The 18,931-nt window shown below is 37.8% G+C and overlaps 1 protein-coding gene across 4 annotated transcripts in view; it reads right to left on the bottom strand.

The window, feature by feature from the left end:
- Window positions 1-3,339: 3,339 nt before the first annotated feature.
- The window catches only part of FGF12 (fibroblast growth factor 12), a 590,755-nt gene continuing 575,163 nt past the window's right edge, over window positions 3,340-18,931 (bottom strand). For all 4 annotated transcript variants that reach the window (XM_073675156.1, XM_073675155.1, XM_073675154.1 and 1 more), the window contains one exon: window positions 3,340-13,875. In XM_073675156.1, the coding sequence (XP_073531257.1) occupies window positions 13,757-13,875 (119 nt within the window). In that variant the 3' untranslated portion in view covers window positions 3,340-13,756. The remainder of the gene's footprint in view (window positions 13,876-18,931) is intronic.

Below are 18,931 nucleotides of genomic sequence, written 5' to 3'. Positions count from 1 at the left end.
AAGTTCACTCACCTCTAGTGCTTAGGCACATTTTTTGTTTTTCATAACAACTGCTCTGTCTTGGATATACCCTTTAATTAACTGACACACTACATTTAAATCTTATTTCTGTACTTTCTGAGACTTCATTTGTGTGTTACTTCATGATAAAACAGGCACATCTGAATACTTGACAATTGATCTGGTACTGATGCACTTATGGGCATACTATTTATAACTGACTTGTGATCATCACTATCTACTTGGGTCTATTATTCATAGCTTGAGTTCAAAGACAGCATAAAACGGAGGTGCACATGTTATCTATATAAATGTAGGTTGGACCTGAAGAACATAATACATTAAGCCCGAAGAACATAATACACTGACATTGCAGAGGCCGAGCGTGTACACAAATAATGTTTGGCCTCGTTCACATGTTCAGTATTTGATCCAAATTTTACATAAATATTTATAAGCCAGAACCAGAAGTGGATGAAAAATGCAGAAGTGGTGACGTATTTCTATTAGACTTTTCCACTTGTTGTCCACTCATGATTTTTGCTGACAAATACTGATGTAAAATACTGACCAAATACTGTGCGTGTGAATGTGCCCTTACTTTGTGTACATTCTCATCTCTTTCTAATGTTAGCATCGACCACCCGCTGCTTTATGATTTTGTGTGCAGCAAGCGGGCACTATACACCGGAGAGGGATGAGAACACTCCTACAGACACTGACACTGTGTGTACTTTTGGCTCCCGCAGTGTCAGTGCGTGCAGGGCTGGGGATTTAGATGACGTTGTACTCCAAAGTGAGTGCTGGAAGTCACCATAATGGGAGGAGTAGAGGATGGTAATTGAGGGAGCAGAACGACAAAGGTGTACCGAAGTACTCTTATTTACATACCTAATAAAACTGTTTTTATCTAAAACAAAATTACAAGTATCAGTACAAGTTTGATTTTATGGGGACTAAGTCCCCTGTATGAAGATGTAAATAGTTCAATTTGCGTTTTACGCAGACTGCCTTTATTGCATGAATGGCTCCAACCATCATATCTGTATTGAGAAGTTTGATAAAGTAAATTGATTTTATTTAGAACTATTGTATCCACCACACAGGGCCGGCGTCAGAACCCGGCGCTGGGGCCCTGGAGCACCAGGGGGGCCCACTCGCCGTGGGGGGCCCAGGCTGCTCCTCCAGCAGCTCTACAGGACCGCTGGTGCTGTTTGATTGCCGTCACTTTACCAGACATGTACTTCTGTGTCGCCCCTGCCGCTTCATTACTAGCAGACTCAGTCGCACAGCGCATTGTGCGCTGCCATGTCTGGTAAAGTGACAGCAATCAAACTGCACCAGCGGTACTGCACAGTTGCTGGATACTACACAGATGCTGGAGGAGCGACCTGGGCTCCGACAGTGAGTGAGACCCCCTGATGGTATATAGAGTCATTACAAAGAGTGATTATATCAAGTGTTTATTTCTGTTAATGTTGATGATTAAGGCTTACAGCCTATGAAAACACAAAAGTCATTATCTCAGTAAATTAGAATACTTTATAACAACAGCTTGAAAAATTATTTAAAAATGCGAAATGTTGGCCTACTGAAATGTATGTTCAGTAAATGCACTCAATACTTGGTCGGGGCTCCTTTTGCATTAATTCCTGCATCAATGCAGACGAGCAGAAGGCTGCTATCAAAGCAACCTGGGCTTCCATAACACCTCAGCAGTGCCACAAGCTGATCACCTCCATGCCACGCCGCATTGATGCAGTAATTGATGCAAAAGGAGCCCCGGCTCTATATAATATATGAGCTTCACTTTTTGTATTGAAGAAATGAAATAAATTAACTTTTTGATGATATTCTAATTTTGTGAGATGCACCTATTTTTTTTTTCTACACATTTAACCTGTCTGTTCCACCATACTGGGTTTTTTACACTGTAAAAGGGATCTTCTGTTTTTCTGAAGAGGTGTCATGTCTGCCCAAGGGTGGAGTGTTATACTGAAGTTTAGCCCAATCTGTTTGAATGGGGATAAACTGTAATGCCAGAAACTGATCATGGGCAGACAGGGTACTGTTTCTGGGATGGGGGAATCTACTCTTTAAATCTTGTGCGACCCCCTTTAAACCATTCTGCAAATGAGGACTACAAAACATTACAGTAGGAAAACGCTATTCTGACTATTTAGCTAGGGGACGCAGCAGTATAGGAGGCATTGCTCTCATCCTCTTAAAATCCCTTGATGATTGTCCATTTCTACACTTCGCACCCTTTCGCAAGACACAGTCCAGAGATGGGTCCAGTATTTTATAACCGTCTTTATTTATAGTACATCTTTATATAGCACATTAAATAGTATAATCCATTCTCAAACTTTTACAAGCTGCATTTAAAAAGTTTTTTTCTTTAGATATTATATTTTGAAAAGAAAAAACAAAACAAAACAAAGAAAAATATATATTTGGGCTCTATGGAAATCCTTGTTACCCATTTTAAACCACTTAGAACGCCTTGAAGTCAAACATTTCTGATCATAAATTTTGCTACATGTAATTTTTACCTGTTACAAAATGATCAAAATTCGAGTCATTGCATTTGTGTAGGACACCAGTGATGATGGGAATGCTTATGATGAACACTCGTAGGTGGCCATCATACATTACTTGCTTTTTCTACTTTTTATCTTCTCAAGGCAAAGCCGAGTTGGAACATAAAGTGGTTAAGTCTGACATGTATATTCTGTCATGGGAAAATATATGGATATAACTGCCACAAGCAATTATAGGACCCATGATATAACATATAATGTAAGGAACACAAACAAACACCTTAATCGCAACACAGAGGACAAAGAACATAGCAGAACATGGAGATAAATGATTATATGAGTTGTATAAAATATGGCGGAAAATATATTAAAAGGCAAATGTGACTAAAGCGTCTGGGGTGCAGTAAAGACAGCAAATGGCACAGATATCTTATTTTCCATGTCACTCATGTTCTGACTGTTGAGAGAAGTGTGGCCAAAAGGATTCTTACACAGATACTGTAACAATCACTATAATTGATCTCTATGGAGTAACAAACAGCCATAATGACAGATGCTCTACAGAAAGACAGGACAAGTATGGAAAAAATAACCTGTAGAACATCTGTACCCTGATGTGTTCCATTTTTTGTGCCATCTTGCACAATAGCCTGGTACCCCATAGAGACTACTCTGGAGTTTCAATTAAAATTTAAGCAAGCAAAAATTGTGAGGTTACATTTAGCAACCAGTCACAAGACAACAAACAGGGATTTTTTGGGCATTTTAGTTCCCTTTTGGTGTTGTTTTGGGGACAGTGGCATTTTTTTCAAAGGCAGCACATTCTAGGTTTTGCTTTTCTTAATGCATTTATTTCTTAAGCTTCTCTATAGAAAAAAGTAATTCATAAAACAAATGCATGTTTGAAGAAACAAAAATGTCCCAAAATGGTTTGTAAAGAACACATGAAATACAAGGAGACCTAAAGATAAAGCTCAGCTAATGATCACTGCTCCATTGACCTTTCTATACAGCTGCATTCACATTGCATTGTGCTTAGGAAATCCGCTCACTCTTATACCACAAGAGGTTGTGAACCCCAGCTCAAGCATAAAATACGGCAGCAATCTTAAAGAAAATGTTTAAACCGGTTGCTCACTCCTGGTGGAATATTCAGCAGGTATTCGGCTCCTTTTGCTTACTCGAGCGGTCATTCACCTGATCACAAGTATATGATTGCATACATATCGCCACGTGACAAATAGATTCTAATGTGATTCTCTCAATACAGGGAGCGGATGGAAATCTGGTCGGCAATCGGCAAAAGGAGACAAATTCTAAGAGTGTGCGTATTACATTCTGGTAACAGTTGGCAAGCTGCAATGCAATGAAATGTTTTCTTATGAGGACCGATGAATAAGATTGAAACTAACAATACATATGTTGAGTAAATTAGAAATATAGTGTAGTTGAGGGGAACCATACCCCAACTATAGATTCAAAGAATCACTAGGAGGCACATTTCATGTTCTACCTGAGGCCTTGTGCTTTTCAAGTTCAAAAAACCCTATCCGAGTCTATTATCCTAACTAGTGCTCTCTATATAATAAATGTATCAAAGTCTTTACAAACTGCAGATCAAAGCAAATTACACTGAATTCCACTGGGAGCATTTCTTTTATTTGGAAGTATACAAGCAAACTAAATATCAGCAGAACAAGCATTTTAATTCTATGTAGGGCGAGATGAACACCTCTGGGCTGCCTGTCCTTGGAGGATTAATGGTATCTGAAACAAAAAATGTAATTTTTAATCTTCCAACTGCGAGAGTCTATAAGTCTGGGTTCACACTGCATCCGAGCAGAATGTACTGCATATAGATCTAATGTGAAGACTTCTTTTAGCCAGACATATGTCAAAAGTGTGTCCATTTATCAGTTTAAATGTCCATACCTTTATCTCAAATATATGGAAAAGTATAGACTTTGCACTAGAATTGTAAACAAAAATAAATTCCAATAGTAGTCAATGGTTGATATTTGCATCTGTATAGATTTTGCATAGCGTGGAGATGTGATTAGCGTCACGTTTTGAAATGTGTGAACCTAGTCCAAAGTTCGGTTTTGGTACCAGAACTGTACCCAAATTTGAACCAGAACCCAAACCCCATTGAAAGCAATGGAGACCCGAACTTTGGATCTGGGAAAAAAACTCTCTCTCTACAACAGACTTTCCCCGGAACTCCGAACATTGCATCTGACTTCCGTGTTCGGCGTTTAGCACCGGAGTATCCGGTACGAACAAAAAAAAAAAATCACAAAAAATTTTGAATGACTATGGGCAATTTTTTTCTTACTAGTCACATAAAATTTTGTTCTACCTTGCTTCTAACAGTATTTCCAATGATTGCCAGGATTAGTAGGAAGACAAAAAATAATAACTTGCAGGAATTCTCTACCTTTCTTTCGGATGTTATCATAGCTTGGATTGATGGTTATTGGATAACAGTTCTATTCCAAACATCTGAAAAAGGTTGCTGCAGCAGCGAAATCACAGATTTCTGCAAGCCCCCTTTCAGATGAATGAGACAGTTATAGTCAAAGATGGAAGTCAGATTATAAATCAGATTATTAGTAACTGCTAAATCCCCATTTTAAACACCATCAGTGTCCAATATATATGAAAGTTAAAGAAAACAAAGACGAGGTCGGTTTCCCAAATCCCTTTGTTTAACATTTCTTTGGTTTTGTCCATACAGCGTCAGATTTCCAGCATTTCCCATGGACAGAACAATTGTTAATATGATCGTTCTGTCCCCATACTGCATGCACGTTGTTGGTAGCACATCCCTTGTTTACACAAGGCAATGGAAACCAACAGCAATGACTTTCAAGCCAGCATACAGGATCTAATCAGCCAACAGACGAGCGTTTTACACATTCAACTGCGGCGTATTTGCACAGGTTGATAAGTGGGAACGAGCGCCTATTTGCAAATTATCAGCCCCTCTAACTGGGCTTTAGTAGAAACACCCAGTACAGGTTATTTCAATAAGATCTGTATCATCTGCATCTTTGATGTTGTCAGTTTCAATCAATGACGATTTTGGCCCCTTTCTTACTTATTTTATGGCAAGAAAGCAAATGTCATCATAGATCTAATCAATGAAAATGAATAATATCTTATAATTGAATCCACTTAATTTTTTTAAATTACTTGACAGTATTTGGTTTTGTCACATAGGAGTTGTGGCAATAGTTCATCACAGAAACCACTAAAATGTCCCAGATCAGTTGTGAGACGGATCCCGACAGATCCCAATAACTTGGGGGCCTTTTGCTTAATGGCAACAACATTGCTGCATAAAGCTGTACTTTTGACATCAATGGTGTTCGAGCAGCCAGTAGAGGCTCAATCAAAAGTGTGAACAGAGCCTAACTGTGAGTTTTATTGTGATTGACTTTCAATTCTTAGCCCACACTAGTCTTTATGCATCCTATGGTTTTTTTTGTGTGAAAATCAGCACAGATGAAAAAGCACTCCTCCTCCCATCAAAGTTGTTATCCTCTTAATATATTGCAATCATCATATTATATAGCACTGTGCACTTACTTACAATTGCTCATTTTTCCCTTCTACCCAGTGAATTTTACTCTTTTCTCCGCGCTATGTAGAAACAGGAAGAGTTTTGTGCCTGCAGAAATCATCCCCCCCCTTCAACCCCTGACCCAGCTGCTCCGCTCCTTCCTTCCTGCCAGGGACTTTTGCAGGGACTCATGACTCATACAGGGAAAATTGACTTCCTGTTGCTACATAGAGCTTAGAATGATTCAGCTACTCAGTTTTTAATCACGCAATGTCATAGACCTAATGGAAAATAAGAATTAACTAGGTAGAAAAGCAAAATGAGCAGTTGTAAGTACACAGTGCTATATAATATGATGACTGCAATATAATAAGAGGATAAAAATGTTGATGAGAGGAGTGCTTCTTTAAGAACTGTTGCTATATCTGATCACAGCTTATTATTTTCAAATCTTCCTGAATACTAATTTTTATGGGAAATAACTATTTTTTTTTTTACACACTAGTTTTCATATGGACATATACGCAGGTAAAACCGAACTCTTCTGCAAAATACTAATAATGTATGGCTATAAAATTATAAAACACAATTTTTTTTTACAAATTAAAATAAAATAAAATAAAAACCCTTAAAAAAATCTATCAAATCTTGATGAAGATCTTGGCATATTCAGAAATTGAAGCATGCGTATTCCATAAAATTATCATTGGCTATTCAGCTGCATGCCATTCTTTCAGTGGTAAATAATTCACACGTGATTGACAGGAAAGGCCACCAATCATCATTTACTCATTATAGAATTTGCAGCCATTTGAAGAATGCAATTCAATTCATGTTTTATATAATATATGATATGAATGGAAGAAAATAAACTTGTGCAAATGTCATAGTTCCTGTAACTGTGAAGGACTGTACTAGCATTGATGTGACTATTACTATTCAGAGTCATCACGGTTACGTTTTAGTGGAGATACAACATATCATAGATATTCATATGTAGCACAAAGACGTGCTTCATCTGGAAACACAATTCACACAGTGTAAGCCGAATTAGGAGGTGAAACTAATTGGACATAGTGAATCAAACACTACTACAGTCAATTAGAAGCAGGAAAGGGTAAGAAACTGGACAACAGCTCTTAAGATCATGTAAATAGGTTGATTAAAGTAAGAAATGAGATGATTTTGTTTCCGAAAAGAGACTTACTCTTTGCTATAGTTTGTTCCTGGAATGACACCTCAGCCCTATACACTTGAGACAAAGTTGTAAGGCGAAGAAGAACCCATGGGATTACGAGGAGTTGTGTTTCTGGGGGAAAAAAGCAATTCCCTTTTAATGTCATCAGAGTAGCTGTCACTTTTCTTTGCTCACACAGTAGCGAAAGGAGATCCTATCCTGGGAAAAAGTTTAAGTGGATCCGTCACATTTCACAATTAATTCCTTAGCCCTGATGTAGCTGGTATACTTACTTTGAAAATTCATGTCAGAATGTCTTTATTAATGTGACATCTAACAAAGCATTAGTTGGAATTATTATTTATTTATTTTTATTATTGGGACATGGGCTTTAAAAAAGGATTATACAGCCATCCTTACGTAAATGTTCAGAGGAAATATTTCATAATTGTGCCGTTTATATTGTGAAATCTACAGAAAGAAGCACTTATGTGATTAATATGATTCTGATTTCATCCAACTCTTTTTAAAGGGAATTTCCAAAAGAAACTTACAGTGGAAGTCCAGGCATGAAGGCCCCCAATGATTACTTTTTCAGTGTCTTTTCCATATGGGTCATAAAGATTTCCATAAACTTCCAATGAGCTCTAACATGAATAGTGAGTATATAAAGTCATACTGTATTTTCCAAACTAGAAGACTGGTGATTTTAGCTTAAATAGTATAAAATGATCACCTGAATGAGACAGCAAATTTCTACACTTTGGTGTCCCCTCCTTATAGTGGGAAAAATAAATACCTATTGAACCACCATCATCCAAGAAATCTCTTTTCTTATAGGCATATATTTAGCCAGTGCAGAAGGAACAGAATAATAAGTGACTGTGTAAATTAACTGTAAGAAATGTCTCCCCCGCAACCTCTTTCTATAATGTACTAATGGCTAGGTACTGTGGGTTGACATCTATTATACATGACTTGGAAGACTGCATTGTATTCAGTGATAGGAATGGAGAGAACTGCTGTGAGAAAAGCTGAAACCAAGTAGAAAAATTAGCACAGTGCATCAACAAAAGTAATTTGCCACTACTCCAATAAAGATATCATTTTATTTAACAAGCTAAAGTGTATTAGAAAATGCCCTGCCCTTCACCCCATACAACAGTCTTCATGCCCCCCATTCTCTACTGAACCCCAAGTAGCAAAATAAACTGTACAGAGCAAGCAGGATGCATGCACCCCTCCAGCGATCATCATTTACATTCAAACACACCGCAGTAATGCTGCTTCGTCAATTCATCGGCAGTACAGAAAACAGGAGGCAGATCTATTGTGATCTACATCTAAATAAAAAGCTAATCTGTAAATGGAAGCCCTTCAGAGCTGCAATCTCTCATTATATACAAAGTATATTCATGTTCTATCCTTAGCATGCATTTCCTGTAAAGATATCACACCGGATATTCAATGTGTGATGGAAAAGGAATGCGTCATCTTAAAGGGAATCTGTAGAATCAATAGTAGAATCAACTCTCATAAGCCATCTATATGGGCACAAACATCAGATCACAGATATCAAGGTATAATTTTATTCAGCTACCTATGACTTTATTCCAGAGAAATTCACATTTTTCTTATACATAAATGAGCAATTCAGGACTATAGGCTGGACACTGATCTGCATGAGAATCTGTCTCTAGAGGTTATTATAAATGAAATGGGGAGTTACCAGTGTGAGACATGTAACTAACACCGAACAGGAGAACTGAACTTTGTCTTCTTACAAGCACATTAGCAGCTGCAGCTCTCACAGCTCTGCTGTACTGCGAGACTGGCTCACTGTGAGATGAAAGCTGAAACACTGAGAGGAACCTGCAGATGTGTCAGGTATAATCACACACAGCTCTGCAGTGAGATCAGGAGAACGGCCATCACACATCACATTGGTAACTCCCCTTTTTATTTAAGATAAGTCCTGGAGGCAGAGTCTCAATCAGATCAGAGTCCGGCCCATAGTTCTCAACAGCTCACTTACATATAAAAAAGATGTGGATTTCTCTGGAATAAGACATCAGATCGCAGATAACAAGGTATCATTTTATTCAGCTTCCTCTGACCTACATGCCCATACAGACGGCTTAGGAGCATTGATGCTACTGACAGATTCCTTTTAACCAATGTCAAGTGAGCAACCAGCCCTTTGTAAAAATGTGTAATTTCTATATATATATATGTATATACATACACATATAAATATATATTAAATATACTGTATATACAAATATATATAGTATATTTATACTTGTGCTCATTTTAGGAGTAAAGAATAGAAACATTTGCATATCACACGGATAAACTACTACGTGCATTTTCTGTACATTTTCTAACAGTCCATATTACAGTGAGCTAAGAATGCAGATGATGGGCCTAACAGCTTGAATAAAATACAATAACAGTCTATAGGTTGGTTGTTTTGTTTAAAGGGGATGTCCATTCTTCTACAAATAATGATTGAATGGGTTGCCCAGCTGTATTAGGACATCATAGAGAAGGCTCCCCAATTCAGGATTCTTCTCTATACTCAGTAACTGCATACAGCAGCTCCCACTGTTAAAGGGGTTGTCTGTTATTTTCTGTCTTTAAAGCTGTCTAATAGCAATACGTAGTTTAAAATAAAATAAAAATAACCATTAGTCTGCCATTAAATCAGACATTCTTGCGTTAATGATATCACGTCCATTGGTATCAATGACCAGTAATGGTATATACAGCCATTTGAGCATTTACTGCTCCTAGGAAACTTTGTTAAAATCCAGGACAACCCCTTTAACCATGTATTACATTAATGTTCATCCATTTAAATGGTCATCATTTAAAAACACATGATAATGTGCTACAGCTGCAGGACAACCAGTTAAACACACGTGATTCAGCAGAGTCAGCTTTCCTGACGTTTTTTTTGGTCAATGCTTGTCTACATAAATAACAATTGTAGATCAATGTTTTCACTTTTCTAACTCTTTGCCTTAAGGCTCTCCTCAGTAATTCCTCCCAGAAATTTGTAAAGGAGTTGACAACTGTGCTGGGTGTGTCACTGCACAGTCTGGATCATTCAGCCCTGATTGGACAGTGTCAAACTCAATATAGGGACACGCCCCCAACTAGTAACACCCAGTTGTCAATTTATTTATTTCATTAACAGTAGAACAGCTCAACATAGAGTTCTAAAAAAAACATGATCCAACATTGTTATTTTGTGAAGAATACATGTATTTATTAAAAAAGATGTCAGGAGAGATGATTGGTCCTGTTTAAGAGAAAAGAAAGTCATGATGGGATTATCACTTTAATCATTGTACATGGAAAAGATATGCAACTTTATAATATAATATTTTCTCTTTTCTTGTTGATAGTGAATTCTAACATTTTTGTGTGCATTTAGGGGCTTAAAACTTGTATACAAATGATGATTTGCTACAATGTATCCAGTACAAACACTCAATACATTAGCAGCACAAGTATCTCTGTGGGCTTACAACAATGTATGAGCATAGGAGAGCCAAAAATTGTAGCAATTTTAATAAAACACCATAAGAAATAAATAAGGGTCTGTTTCCACAGGCCAATAGTGGCCATTTACAAAAATGCCATTCGGCTACATAGAAGCCAATCGGCAATAGTTTATTAGCTTGTATAGGCAGGGAGACCGCACTTTTCATGCACACAGAACAATCAGTAATATGATCATTCTGTGAATATCTGTCATTGCCCTCGGCAACAAATGTCCTGTTTACATAGGATGATGTGCTGCCAAAATGATAATTTTTCAGAAAGCTTAAAAATCATTTCACCTTCAGAACGAGCTTTTTGCAAGTTTGTCAGGCAGCCTGTTTGCACTGGCCGATCATTGGAAACAAGCATTCCTGGGAACGCTCGTTACAACATAGTCAGCCCTTAGTATTGACTCCAGCCTCTTGTGCTCATTCCGGTTATTTCAGTTTACTAATGTGACATGTAACACTAACCAACAAAACATCTTAAAATGATTAGTATCCGAAACACAAGATATATTAGAAAGTTGCAGATATTTTCATTATACATTGATATACAGTAAGCTTAGGCAACATATTTAAAGAACTGCCAGCAAAGTTTTTATCCCTTAAACCTTTCCAAATATGCCTGTAATGTAGAGCAAGTGTATTGAAATACTTAATGATTGCAGTCTTTCCCGTTTCCAGCGTAGCTCCAGTGCTCTCCCGGGTCACATGGGCACTGCTCTCCTTTGCAGGCCCACACGGAGACTGCTGTGTGGGGGGCAGAGGTATTTCAGAAGGAGGCTCCATAGGCTTACTTTGTAAGTGACTTCCAGTCCCCAAATAAACCACTGTGTGATCTTTTGAGTCTGATTTGAAGTCACCTGATCAAGTAGGGGAACGGAGCGAAGCTGGAAACTGGGGAAGATGGCGTTTGGTAACTTTAATTGCAGACACATTTAGAAAGGTTTAGGAGATAACATTTTTGTTATCTTTAAAAAAAGCTTGCTATTTGGACCATTATATTGTCATTTTTATACATTTGCCAAGGTTCACCCTTGGTAATGATCAAAGAGTTCAGAGTGGTTGTCCTAACCCTTCACCTACACAGCAATTGGGAAGGGGTGGTGGCTGAATAGCCGGCCTCAATGGAAGACACACAAAAGAAGAATTTAATTGTCCCCAATGCTGTGTTCATCTATGAAGATTTTTGGTATAATTATACTTAAGTATCGGCCATTATTTCTAATTTCACTTAGAGTTTTTGGAAACATTTACATGGAAATACAAGATCTATTAAGAAAATGTAAAAAAAAAAAAAAGCTGAAATAATAATACAAAAATAATGATTTTGAAATGAGTTCAATGTGCATTTATTGCTTTTTAGGCCTAATTACCAAGGTAGTATTTTTGCATATGAGAAAAAATGGATTTTTTTTTTATTTTTTTTTATCCATTTCTGTGTTTCAGTTTTTATCATCATTGTAGCATCCGTTTTTCTCATTAGCAAAATAGAAGATTTTCCAAGCTTCTACCCATTATGACAGTGAAAATTTTCATGGACCTACTGACTTGGATGGGTGATATACTTTTTAATACAAACAAAAAAGATGTATATGTGTAAAAGACCCATAGAATATAATGAAAAGCACTGATGGTCACATGAGCAGAATAGACATCTAAAATAAGGCTTTACAAAGAGGAGAATGATGACTGTGAAATGGGAATATTGTGACAAAAATGTGAATGCCAATACACACACTCAATGTATATTGGAAATATGAATATTAAATGGCTTCTGTTCAATTATTTTTTTTTAAATGAATATAAAATAGATTTAAAAGTAAAAAATAATTCTCTCAGCTACTGTAATGTTTGGTGTCCTGATGTCCCCGGTTACCTGGCTTCTTCTCTTTGTGTTTTTTTGTTCAATCAGGTTGTATTATAAACTGCCCAGCTATTTATATATAAATAGTCTCAAACAGACGATCAGGAGATTTATGATACCATTCAATGGAGATTCTGGTGATTTCATGACATGCAAAAAAAAAAGTCCAAATATCTCAGCACCGCGTGACACTAAATAAGGGTGCTTTCACATTACTTTTAGGCACCTGTTCAGTGGCCTCATCTAAACCCCTCGCAAAATGGGATTTGGGCGTATGCACCATAGACTATAATCATGCCGACAGAATGAACGTGCATTCTGCCATGCATCATTTTCGGGTGTGTATGCACGTTCGCTCTGTCAGCACCATTATAGTCTATGCCCCCGTCAGCGCATATGTGCGAATCCTGCTTTGTGGGGGGTTCGGATGTGAGCCACTGAACGGGTGCCTAAACGCAATGTGAAAGCACCCAAAATAATGCTGTGAAAGGTGGGTGAGGGGGGTAGAAATTCAATAGAAAAAAATGGTTGTGAAAGAAAGCACCTGTAGTGTGTTGTGACATTGATCAACAAGCCATTATATTGCCTGACCTACACATTCTAAAAATGAAGTCATCGGTAGAAATGATGTAGACGCTTTATCAATATACATAAATAAAAAAACATGTCATTGGAGTGAACCTCGTTTTTGCCAAGTGATTTCTGCTTTTTTTTTTTTAAGGTTTATTTATCCAGAACTTTTATTTTCTTTTAAAGGTAACATCTTTATTGTATAATTTTTTATGCAGAGATGGGTACTTATTTGATCACACAGCAAACTTCGCAGAAAATATGAATGGAGTCCAGATTCAAGGAGTTTTCTTCAGATTTTTTTTCTGGTTGGTTTAAAACATTGCAGAGGCAATTTGATTTCCATTTCTTTTTTTTTTTTCTATCCAAAGAAGAAAACTTGACTTCAAAAAAGTAGTCATCGGAACCTTATGTGTCAGTTTATATGTATCATTTCTGACTTTCCGGAGGGTTCACTCTCAGGACAGGGCAGGATTTTGGCTATGTTGATTCTTGATTAACAACTTTTCCACCATTCATGGTTGGTGTCCCTGAACTTTTTCTTGAACGTCCTTGCTTTTCTCCAATTTCATGCAGTGATGGCTCTCTGTACATGCACACTGCAAAACAAATGAATACAATTAGTTCTTGCCGAGTGAAGGGTCAAACTTCATTGGTCTCATTAGCATTTTTTCATCTTTTTAATACCTAATGAATCAAAAGAGTTTAGAATACATTGTATATTCTTACTGATAGTCAATTTCTAAACTCACAGATTATACACACACACACACATACTGTAATTCTATGGTCATAAAAAGCACAAACAAGTTACGTAGTCTGGGAAAAATATGAAAGAACTCCCATTGTTTTTTAATATCTAGAATGATTTGTGGCATTCATGTAATACTGGTACAGAACAGGTAGTATTTTCTAAAAAGCGTATTGAAGAATAAGCAAAGGCTCTGATGACAGCTGTGCTGAACAGGCAAACTTAGAAATTAATGTTGTTTTTAATTGAAAAAATGCAATACACAGTGGTCAATATCCACATTTCTGTAATAAACCTAATGCAGATTTATAAAGTAATACCATAATCTATAATCAAGAGTGTTATTATTTGCTGATTGTTTTGGTTATTTTGGACAGCCCACTGACCCATAGGGTTTCATTGAGCCATTCACAAATCAGTTCTAAAAACGGATCCCTGTCTCCGGCCAGTGAGACTCAGAGCAGGTCCTGTTCTCATCACATTTTGTGGATCAGACTCGGCCATTAACGTTTATGGGAAACACGGATGAAACTAGGAAGACAGACTTTGTACTTCAGAGTTCCATCCTAATTTTATCCATTGTTAAATGACAGTGTTAATAGATAGTTAACGGATCAAAAAAGTTCAGACAGTTTACCTGCTTCAGTGAAGAAAAAAAAAAAAAGATGAGAAAAAAACAAAACTGAAGCAAACAAGATGCAACTAGGAAGCAACTAGGATGACACCTGTGAAAAATATAGGTCCATTTCTCTAAGATAGTAACACTCACACAAATGTGTGTATGTAGCCTATGCGTTCAGGGGCGGACAAATCGTTGGTGCAACCACACCGGGTCCTAAGATGTATAAAGGTCCATTTCTACCTCCTAAGTAGGTGGGATTTTGCATACTAGGTCGGTAAAGGGTCCAAAAATTGTTCTTGCACAGGGTCATGTACGTGTGCATTCACAAATCTATGTGAATGTCTGTGCACTACCTGATTTATTAACGGATAGCCCACAGACCAACTGAGAATGTCCTATTATGATCCTCAACCTCTGACTACTTCAAAATTCTTGAAATTGTTGTGGACAATACAACCTCACCAGGTGGGCAAGTACTCCTCAATAATCCATCCATTGCTATCAGATAGGACCCTATTGCACTCGTTTGCGCCCCAGTTCTTGTAGATCCCCAACATCGGCTAAGAATAGGACATGCTCTGAGTTTCACGGATCTCATTATCGGATCTGTGATTTTCGGAGATCAGTGAATATATCGGTGAGGCTCTATGGGTCTGAGTGTTGTCAGCACATGGACACTGCATACAGATGTGTGAATGCACCCAAAGTAATTATCATTTTTCTGTAGCTTAAAAAAAGAAAAAGTACACAGAGAAAAAAAAAATTTAGAATGGTGGACAAAGCAACAATCGCATGTGTAATTTCCAAAACTATTGACTGGCATTAATGGGAACCTGTGAGCACACAGAAAAGAGTGGTATGGCTGTGCAGGAACTTGCCCACCAATTAAAAAGGAAACCTTTTTTTGACAGATATCCAATGTGCCAATTATGAAAAATCTAACATAGAAAACATCCGCAAATTAAGTGAGAAGTACACAGGGGTGTGTCAGTGCTCTCATAAGAAGCAGAGCGAGTACACTGACGCGCCACAGTGTGCACTTTCAGGCTGATCTGCAGATGACTTCTACACTAGATTTCTCATGACTAGCACATATCTGTAGGAAGAATATATTATTCTTAAGGGCGACAAATGTCTTCACAGCCATACCACTACTTCCATATGTTAAAGTGTGCTGACACATTCATTCCTTGTAAGGAATGATTTTATGTCTAAGAAGAAAGTAAACAGCCTCGCTTTAATTCTGGATGGGTGCAAATATGTTGCTTATTCCAGCAATTATTGTAAATGTTACTGAATACATACCGATAAACCCAAAATAGACAAAAAGGTGCTACAGTAAGTGTCACAATGGAAAGCACCACTGCAGTGTTTTGTTTTTTTTTCACCGCTGTAGCGGTGCTTTAAATTTAAGTTCCCTGCCCCCGGTCATATACTCACCCTCCAGCGTCTTCACCGTTTTTTGGAGCCGGTCTGTCCCCACGGCACCATCTTGTGAGTGCAGCTTCTGAGTGGCCGGAAGTCAGAAGCTACGTCACAAGCTCTCAATGCAAGTCTATGAGAGCCAGAACGAGGCCCTCATAAACATGTATTGAGTTGTGACCTCCACGCAGCTCCATGAAACACTGGAGTGCGCCGACAGGTCACAAACTGCAGGAGACGGACCGGATCAGCGGCGAAAACAGATGAATCACCGGAAGTTGAGTATCAGACAGGGGGTAAGGGACTTGGATTTTAAGCAGCACTCCAGTGAAATACAAAAAAACACTGGAGTGGTGCTTGAAAATACTTTATTTATATAAAGAAAATGCTTAATAACAGGGTTTTTTTACAGCAGAATGTAAAGGATACTCTTGTCCTGGGCCAGCAGTGGATAGCATGGGACTCCCCTCAGCTTAAAACATGGAGGCTGAGCATAATACAGATTTCTTATTATTGCTTGGATGTAGATGTTGGTAATATATTTTTATACAGAAATGTGAAAAAGTGTTTGCCTCCTTCCTGATTTCTTATTCTTTACCATGTTTGTCACACTTAAATGTTTCAGATCACAAAACAAATTTAAATATTAGACAAAGATAACACAAATAAACACAAAATGCAGTTTTTAAATGAAGGTCTTTATTATTAAAGGAAAAAGAAATCGCCCTCTAAACCTAATAACTGACTGGGCCACCCTTAGCAACAACAACTGCAATCAAGTGTTTCCAATAACTAATAATGAGTCTTTTACAACGCTCTGGGGGAATTTTGGCCCACTCATCTTTGCAAAATTGTTGTAATGCAGCCACATTGGAGGGTTGAACAGCCTTTTTAAGGTCATGCCACAGCATCTCGATCGGATTAAGGTCAGGACTTTGACTAGGCCACTCCAAAGTTTTAATTTTGTTTTTCTTAAAGCAAACTTGTCAGCAGGATTTTGATAAGTAAACTACAGGCAGTGTCATGTTGGCGCTGTTGCACTGATTAATATGATACCAACTGTGGATAAAAATCCGTCTTGAGGTTCTTGTGTAATAAGTGTTTGCAGTTTTGAGTTAATGATATGCCCGTGCTCCGGTGCGAGATTATAGGCAGGGTCTTATCCTGGTGCTCTAGGTCAGATCAGCAAGAAAATACCTGTCCACAGGCCCACCCCTGTCTCTCTGTCTGGCTGTCTCTATGATGAGGAACATACTTGTGCTTTGGGGCGGACCTGTGGGCAGGTCTTTTCTTGCTGATCTGAAAACACTGATTACACAAGAACCACAAGATGGATTTCTTCACCTCAGGTATCATATTAATCTGTGCAGCAGCCTCAACATGAGACTACCTGTAGTTTACTTAGCAAAATCCTGCTGACAGGTTAGCTTTAAGCAATTCAGAGATGGACTTGCTGGTTTGTTTTGGATCATTGACCAGCTGCATAACCCAAGTGCGCTTCAGCATGAGGTCACGAACAGATGGTCGAACATTCACCTTCAGGACTTTTTTGGTAGACAACAGAATTCATGGTTCCATTTACCACAGAAAGTCTTCCAGGTCCTGAAACAGCAAAACAGCCCCAGACCATCACTGTACCACCACCATATTTTACTGTTGGTATGATGTTCCTTTTCTGAAATGCTGTGTTACTTCTACGCAAGATGTAATGGGACATACACCTTCCAAAAAGTTCAACTTTTGTCTCGTCAGTCCACAGAGTATTTTCCCAAAAGTCTTGGCGACCATCAAGATGTTTTCTGGCAAGGTTAAGATGAGCCTTTATGTTATTTTTACTCAGCAGTGGTTTTCATCTTGGAACTCTGCCATGCATGTCATTTTGGCCCAGTCTCTTTCTTATGGTGGAGTCATGAACATTGACCTTAAATGAGGCAAGCGAGGCCTGCAGTTCTTTGGATGTTGTTGTGGGGTCTCTTGTGACCTCTTGGATGAGTAGCTGCTGCGCACTTGGGGTAATTTTGGTTGGTCAATCCTGGGAAGGTTCAACCCTGTTCCATGTTTTTGCCATTTGTGGATAATGGCTCTCACTGTGGTTCGCTGGAGTCTCAAAGCTTTAGAAATGGCTTTATAAACTTTTCCAGACCGATAGATCTCAATTACTTTGTTTCTCATTTGTTCCTCAATTTCTTTGTATCGCAGCAAAATGTCTAGCTTTTGAGGATCTTTTGGTCTACTTCACTATGTCAGGCAGGTCCTATTTAAGTGATTTCTTGATTGAGAACAGGTGTGGCAGTAATCAGGCCTGTGTGTGGCTAGGGAAATTGAACTCAGCTTCCCAAAGATGTGATAAACCACAGTTAATTTGTGTTTTAATGTGGGTGGAAGCAATCACTTTTTCACACAGGGACCTGTAGTTTTGCATTTCTTTTTCCCTTAATAATAAAGACCTTCATTTAAAAATTACATTGTTTGTTTACTTGTGCTATCTTTGTCTAATACTTAAATATTTCAGATCACAAAACAAATTTAAGTGTGACAAACATGCAAACTACTAAGAAATCAGGAAGGGGGCAAACACTTTTTCACACCACTGTATATTATACATTTTTTGCTATCTTCTATGCTTCTATGTTTTTTTTGAGATTCTCTTACATGTATTCATTATCAGGTCAGTAAACTGAATTATTTCATTTACAGTAAATATTGTGTGTGAATTCATTTATCTTTAGCATCTTTGAATCCATTATAAAACTAGAAAAAAAGAAGCATCAGCATATAAAACAGCAACTCTAATGCTGTACACTACATATTATAATTATAATGGATTTTACCAAATTTAACAAAATCTTTAAAAAAAGGT

This window comes from Phyllobates terribilis, unplaced genomic scaffold, assembly GCF_046119375.1.
Source record: "Phyllobates terribilis strain yellow unplaced genomic scaffold, ASM4611937v1 Scaffold_3__8_contigs__length_932513732, whole genome shotgun sequence".
In the NCBI taxonomy this organism is placed as follows: domain Eukaryota; kingdom Metazoa; phylum Chordata; class Amphibia; order Anura; family Dendrobatidae; genus Phyllobates; species Phyllobates terribilis.
This window is presented reverse-complemented; position numbering and strand designations above follow the sequence as displayed.